Below are 7,436 nucleotides of genomic sequence, written 5' to 3'. Positions count from 1 at the left end.
GTCACTAACTTTCTTCCTGAACAACTAAGTTATTCCTGAACAGCTAACTCATTATTGTGGCTATTAGTTTAGGCCACAAATGAAAGAGAGAAAAACTTTAAAAAGAAATAAAACACTGAGGCCTGGCCCAGTTATCAGGCTATTTAAGGTTTCTAGCATTTCCAGAAAAAACAAACACTGCCTGGAAAAGATTACGTGCATTCTATTCTTTGTTAAGTTTGTTACATGATGTTTTGTAACTCTGCTACTCCAAGACATTTTCTTAGTTCTGCAGCCTTCTTCTCCAACTGCTGAATGTTCCAGTGCCATTGTCTTTTATTTGATTGGACTTTGTTCAGTTGGCAATGCAAACGTTTTAATATAGCATCATATCTCTTATTCTGTACCTAAAAAGGAAAAAAAAACCTTCAGAAATTCCTTCCAGTAAAACTATTTACAGAGGTGAGTTCAGCTCAGGAATGGGTCTGGACAGACACATCCTTTTTGGAGGGTTCTATTTGATTACATACACTTGTACTAACTGCAGTCTTGGATTGCATACAAACCATTACTAGCAGAAATTCCAAAGCCTACCAACCAACAGAAACACTGCAAACAGCACACAGTAAATCTTACTACCAAGAAAACCTGCAACCCTGCCTGCTTGTCCTGCATGCATGAATTGCCTCGCAAAGTGCCGTGCCACGCCTCTGTTTGCCGCTCATGCCAGAGGCCCCTTTTAATTCAGCCCCTGCTCCAGTCCTGCGTGGCTCTCAAGTATTCATCTGACTTATTTCAGATATCTGGTTTAGGACATGAATCATGCCTCACTTTCCCATTAAGGAAAGAAAAGCTCTGTCCTACTAAGACCTTAAGTGTGGAGGTCAGTGTGGATATCTGCTCTGTAGATGTTTAAAATTTACCTAAGTTAATACCACCCAAGGACAGCATGCAGCATCTCTGGCAAGGCTTTGCATGTGGAAGATTCAAGGCTCCAAAATGAGAGGTGAGAAAGAAGAAATTTTCATTCTTTGACAAGCATGTTTGGGTATAAATGGGAATATAAATGAGGTAACCTTGCTGACTGTAGTAGCACCTTTGTAGCTGCACTGCATTTAAAATGGCACATTTTTCTTAGGCAATACTGCGGCAATGCAGGACTGTCAATTCTGCCCTCATTGCTGCTTTATGTGGAGAAGTAAATTTGCATTCTGAAGTGTTAAAAGAATGAAACACTCTTTTAACACTGAAGTGTAAAAAGAATGAAACACTGCAATAAAAATGGAAATAATGGGCATTCCCTTAATGAAATTTGGGCTTACTTACCTTAGTTTAAATGGCATATGAGTGGTAGTGTATAATTACTCTTGTGTCGACATATTGAAGCTTTATTACATTGTATTTCACATGCACATGATGATGTACAGCTGCATCAGAACCCACAGCACTGTCGGTGACTTCCTGCAAATCTCACTGCCTGAATTTCACAAATAACTAGGAAACTGCCTCACTGGTGTTCTATAAACTGCCTTATTTTATTGGTGATGGCTTGTTACCTCATGTTACCTCACTGCCTTCATGTTACCTCACTCACCACTATAATTGTTTGCAACTTTTTGAGGGATGCTGTCAGATTCACTCATCTGAACGAGTGCTTGGGGCATCTGCATCACTAGGACTGCATTGTACAACACTGAAACATCTATGATCAATGTTATCTGCTTTTTTTAGAAATGCCTCTCTAGCATCATTATTGGGAACAGTCTGGCACATCTGCTGAGGGAGGGAGCACTAATATGATTACTGGAGACAGGGAAGGGACAACATTGTGCTTTTTATTGGATCTTGTGTACATGAAAGTCAAACATTAGAAAAAAATTGTCTGGGCACTCAGGGTATCTCCACCACTAGGGTTGTTTAAGGACAGGATAGGCAAGTATCTGCCAAGACTAATACAGTCACACACTGGCACTGGGGAAAGAGGGCAGCAGGGGAATAGACAGTCTTTTGGGTAGGGATTTCTTTAATTACTTTTACATAACAAAAAATTTTCTATTATTTGTGGATATCTTGAATTATCCTTATGACTCAAGCCTTGACCTTGCACAGATAACCACCCTGATTAATTGCTGACAACCCTGTCCAATGCTGGGAACAGGATCTGCTTTTCAAGAAATGAGTGATGGGGCTAGTGCTCAGGAAAGAGAATAAGAAAAGGTTCACAGGCTGCTTTAAGAGTCACAGAATATGCTGAGTTGGAAAGGACCATCAGGACCATCAAGTCCAACTCATGGCCCTGCACAGGACATTCCCAAGTGTCGCACCATGTGTCTGAGAGCATTATCCAAATGCTTCCTGAACTCTGTGAAGGCTTGATGCTGTGACCACTTCCCTAGGGAGGCTGTTCCAGTGTCCAACCACTCTCTGTGTGAAGAACCTTTTCCTAATGTCCAACCTGAACCTCCCTGACACAACTTCAGGCCAGTCCCTCAGATACTGTCACTGTCATCACAGAGCAGAGATCAGTGCCTGCCCCTACTTTCCCCCTCAGAAGCAAGCTCTAACTACAATGAGGCCTCTGCTCATTTCCTCTCCTCCAGGCTGAACAAGACCAAGTGACCTCAGATGCTCCTCCTATGGCTTCCCCTCCAGGCCCACCTTAGCTGCCCTCCTTTGGATGCTCCAAACAATTACACCAAGTGCCAGCAGTCTGTAGCTGAATTCCACCACTGCAGCTCAATAAAACCTCTTCCATGTGCCTAGTATCTCACTTTATTCCTGTGCTTGACTTGAGTATTCTTTCCCAAGTTGTGCCGAGGACTGCTGGGTATAAATGTGTCTGTCTATCCACTGTCAGTTCTTGTATTAAAAATTGGACTGTTTTCAGGAGAGTTCTTAATAGAAAATAATACCCTGAAAGGCTTTGGGTTTGAACCTATTTCCTTCTGAGACAGAAAGAACATGTAATGCAAACAACTGAAGAACAAAAGTGAAGATTAACCTTCTCTATTTAATTAAATTTATTGTGATAACAGAACATTATTTTTAGGCTACCTAATTTAACTTTGGATTTAGAGAATTTTCTTAAGAGGATGTTGCCTTGGTAATAAAAATTTTCTCAAATGCTGACTAGCAGATCTATTCTAAAGCAGCTGTGTTTTACATTTCAGGTTAAAAATTCTCTCTGTTCACTGTCACATGAAAAAAATGATTCTTTCTTCCTCCTACATTTTACAAAGGGCAATAGACCTAACCTTAAATCACTTAATCTTTATGTAATTAAGCTTTGCTCATTAAATTTTGTGCCATTTATTTAAACTGACAAGATACATGGTATGAAACTTCCAAATTAAAAATTTTCTAAGGGTATTTTAGTAAGGAACAAAATGAAAAATATAGTTCAATTACTTAAAAGAGAAGCTTTTAACTATTGATCAGAATTTTATCTTGTCAGCTAATTAAGAGTTGTTGTGTTATTCCTAATGTAATGTCAGCTTAAATTAGGGAGATTCATAGGAAGTTTCCTGGTGCATTTGATTCTTCCACTGATGAGTTATCAACTCATTAAAAATCAAGTTACCAGTGAAATGTAAAGTATTTCAGAAGTATCACACAAATTTTAAAATGTGCATTTGCTTTACTACCATTCAGTGACCTCTCTTTTTTCAGGAATCCAAAAGTTCACATATGAAGTCCTTCTCAAAAGACTTCAGAAAAAAGTGTTCTTCACAATTAAGCTCTGAATTTTAGAAAGACTATCAGTACCCAGAATTTAAGATGGCATCATTACTGCATATACTTGAACAATGTATAGCCAGCACTGCTGTATAAAGTCCTTCAAACTTCATTTGCATTATCTACATTCCATCAGGAGAACTGCAATTAAATTTTATCCCAATGACTCACCTCAATTTCCTTCCTAAGCTTAGCATGCTTTTTTTTCTCTTCTTCCAGCAGATCTCTTTTTTTATTGATCAAATCTTTCAATGTTGTGACTTCACTTTTTAAAAGTGTGATTTCTTCCTGCAGATGTAAGTCAAGATACAGAAATCCACTCCCTGAAATGTTGCACAGTTCATCTAATATACTTATTAAAATTGTCTCATCTAAACAGTCTCAGTTAATGGAGATGAGATAAAGGTCTATAATAAACAGTTTCACAATAAACCTATTAATACTAATTAAAATTATAATAATTTAGGATTGGTAATTAAAAATTAACTATTAAATATTTTATCACATGGTTCAACACCTGTAAGAATCTATACTCTTGATCTGAAATATAAGAACTACAACAATAGGGGACTTTGAGCTCAATTTGCTGGTCATTATTTAAAGTCCAGTTAACTGCAAAATGGAAGAATAGTGTAATATTTTAGATATATTTCTCTTTCTCGTAGGAAAATACAATATTAATTAGTCTTTATCAGTATTGAAAGATCTGTTGTACAAACAAATTTTCATCAACTTACATTAATAGAATACCATCAAATTTTCAATAATGAAAGTTACATCAAATTTAAATCTGTGATCCCCTTTCGATTTCATACTTGTGTTTGTCCATATATTGGCAAAATTCCATGGTGAAAAATTCCTGTGTAGTTGTTATTAGTAAAAATTGTAATTCGGTCAAGTAAAATCAATAGTGTTAGATTAGAATACCCAACATGTTTTTTCTCTCTTCTTATTTCTGTCACCATCTCATCAAATCTACCTCCTGTTGGCAAACAGCTCAAATTTATTTTGTTGACAGTAAAGTTTAAAGACTATTGTGTTCTTACCTGAAACATGTAACAATATGGCAATCTTCCACAGAATTCTGAAAAGTGTCCATGTAAATTTATCCAATGATAAAGCTTAACTTACAGTTGTGTAATATTTTCATATTTGAGTTAATTCAAATACACATAAAAGTATAAACATTTTTAACAATATTACACAGATAACAATACTCATATTTTTAACTGGATATTGAAGTAAAAATTTTTCCAATTAATGCATCATTATGAATTACCTATATTCCCTTGTACTCAGTCCCTCATGAACCATAAACATTAGACAAAATAATGAAATTATATGAACGATATCAAAATTATTTCACATAAAAGGAAAGAATCAAAAAGGAAGTATTGTACCTGCACTTGTTTTATAACAGATCCTTCTGGATTCTGCAGATCACATATTAACTCCTCCTTCTTTGCCTTTAATTCTTCCACAACCGCTTTCTTTTCATCAAGTTCAATCATAATCGGCAATTTACTTTCCATCTCCCAAAAGAGATGTTTATGATCCTTTATTTTTTCCCGATATTCATTATTTCGTGCAAGTTTCATCTCAAACTCCTCTTGTATTGTTTCTGCATCACACCTCAATTTTAAATTTTCAGAATACAGGGCTCTGACTTGGGCCTCCAGATTTTCACAGTGATATTTTGTCACTTCTATGGCATCATCTTGCAGATGTATCTCCCTTTCTGTTGTCTTTGTTTCTAACAGAACAGAATTCATTTCTTTTTCTAGTTCCTGGCACTTTGCCTGTAAAATATTTCAGTGTTCATTTAAGAATTTTTTTTGGAGGAAGATATGAAGTGTCTAGTTAAACACTGTAATTTATATTTATTCAACAGCCTTTTTTTCACTTTTCTAATGTGGTATGAATGGAAGATAATTAGACTTATATTTCTTAATATCATCATCTTAGAGACACAATGTAAGAATACTATCTTAGTCTTCTCCCCTTAGATTGAGTCTAAAATATTAAATAAGATACCTTTGAACTCACTTTTAAATACCTCACCGTTTCAAGATAGATATATATATGTAAATATCTAATGTTTGCTTAGATCTAGTGAAGTCCTAATCAGACTAAAAATAACTAAAGATGCCAAAAATCCCTTGAAAACCTACACAGACACATAGAGGGGTGTATCAGGTGATGGAGTTTAAATAGACCATTCAACTGAGGAAGAATCCTGACTTCATCACAGTAGTAGCTGGGAGTTGAATTAATCACAGCTATTTTCAAACCCAGAAAGAAATATCTATCTAGTCCTAAAAAGCCTCTACATCATCTCACTGACAAGAAGAGAACAAAACCAGGAAGTAGTACTTCAAACCATCCTAAGAAATGACAGAATCATCAAGGCTGGAAAGGACCTGTCATTACCTAGGGCTTTAAAGTTCTCTGGGTCTGTTTTAATACAGATACATGTTTTTAAATTGTAACATCACAAATTATTGTTGAAGCATCATCAGAATATATTTTGGGATACAGGACAAAGCTTCTTGTAAAGTGTGGCCAGTCCACTGAAGTTCCTAAAAATATAAGATTTCACTGCTACTTCAGAAATGTTATTTTTGTGCAAAATTTCAAACATAAATTATTTCAGTTGTAGAGCTATGCACAGATGTTATAATTGGAACTCTACTACTTCCATTTGCATTCTTCCATGACCAAAAATGTCGACTGGAATCATCTTTTCTCAGACTTAAAAGTAAGTTTCTCAATAGAAATTTGATCTTGAAGGTTACACAATAATTGAAAGCTTAATAAAAGACCAAAGAAATGATCACAGAGTCTTCACAAAAACTACACATGCCCAGTGTTCTACAAAATAGTACTGAATAATACCAGTACTTAATGACTACTTAGGACTCACTTCAAACATAAGGGGGAAAAAAAAGTATTATGTGTCAAAAATGATGCTAAGAAAAAAAATTATACAGTGTGGTGAAAATCTGAAAAAAAAATTAATTTTCAAAATCCTTCTTCCACAATTTCTTAGGAGATTATTATTTTTTAAAAAAAATCAAAAAGCTATAACTTTGCATTTAGTTGTTGTGCGTTCACTTTGTAGGTTCAGCCCATTATTTTTGGTTTGTTTTTTTTCCAAGTAACAAACCAATGTTTCACCTGCTGTAATGAAGACTTAGCTTGTGGCCTTACAAACAACAATACACACCCACAGTTTTGGCTGAGCCTAAGTGCCACACACAGGAACAGAAGAGCTGTCTTACAATTGAATGCACTCATCCATTAAGTATCACCAGCTTCTCTTGTTCAAGAAAATACTTCTTCATCAAATGAAAAATAATTTATTTAACTACTCTAAACAAGGTTTATTACCTGCAATTGGAAAAGAACTGCTTTGCTTTTTTCTATGTCTGATGCCTGTGACTGCTGCTGCTCTGCAACTAGTTTTACAACTTCAGCTAGTGATGGGGAATTTTCCTTGGCCATTTCAGGCAGAAGTGAAGACTGGAGGGATAGAAAAGAAGTGAATTGTTTTATCTTCTTTCTATTTAGTTCTTGTAGACAAAACAATATTGAGGGCTGTCCCGTGGGATCGCAGGTCGATATATTAATTTCATTTGGTTCATTTTTAATTAGAAAGAACAGGTTACTCAAAGCTAATCACAGACAATCAGAACACTTTCTTGAAGAATCTCATAAAATAA

The 7,436-nt window shown here is 35.5% G+C and overlaps 1 protein-coding gene across 1 annotated transcript; it reads right to left on the bottom strand.

The window, feature by feature from the left end:
• Positions 1-221: 221 nt before the first annotated feature.
• On the bottom strand, positions 222-7,218 carry CCDC122 (coiled-coil domain containing 122). The gene is made up of 4 exons (XM_066571775.1): positions 7,105-7,218; positions 5,115-5,513; positions 3,886-4,002; positions 222-386 (listed from the first exon to the last, which is right to left on the bottom strand). Exons 1-4 carry the CDS (start codon positions 7,216-7,218, stop codon positions 222-224), a joined length of 795 nt encoding a protein of 264 aa, XP_066427872.1.
• Between the last annotated feature and the right edge of the window lie 218 nt (positions 7,219-7,436).

This window comes from Molothrus aeneus, chromosome 2 (assembly GCF_037042795.1).
Source record: "Molothrus aeneus isolate 106 chromosome 2, BPBGC_Maene_1.0, whole genome shotgun sequence".
NCBI classification, from domain to species: domain Eukaryota; kingdom Metazoa; phylum Chordata; class Aves; order Passeriformes; family Icteridae; genus Molothrus; species Molothrus aeneus.
The sequence above is the reverse complement of the archived record's forward strand: the minus strand, read 5'-3'. Positions and strand labels throughout refer to the sequence as shown.

Coding starts and splice junctions, on each gene's coding strand:
- CCDC122 (XM_066571775.1), bottom strand. CDS start 7,218: ATGGCCAAGGAAAATTCCCCATCACTAGCTGAAGTTGTAAAACTAGTT. Junction 5,514..7,104: donor CAGTTCTTTTCCAATTGCAG/GTAATAAACCTT, acceptor AATATTTTACAG/GCAAAGTGCCAGGAACTAGA. Junction 387..3,885: donor AGCTTAGGAAGGAAATTGAG/GTGAGTCATTGG, acceptor TTTCCTTTTTAG/GTACAGAATAAGAGATATGA.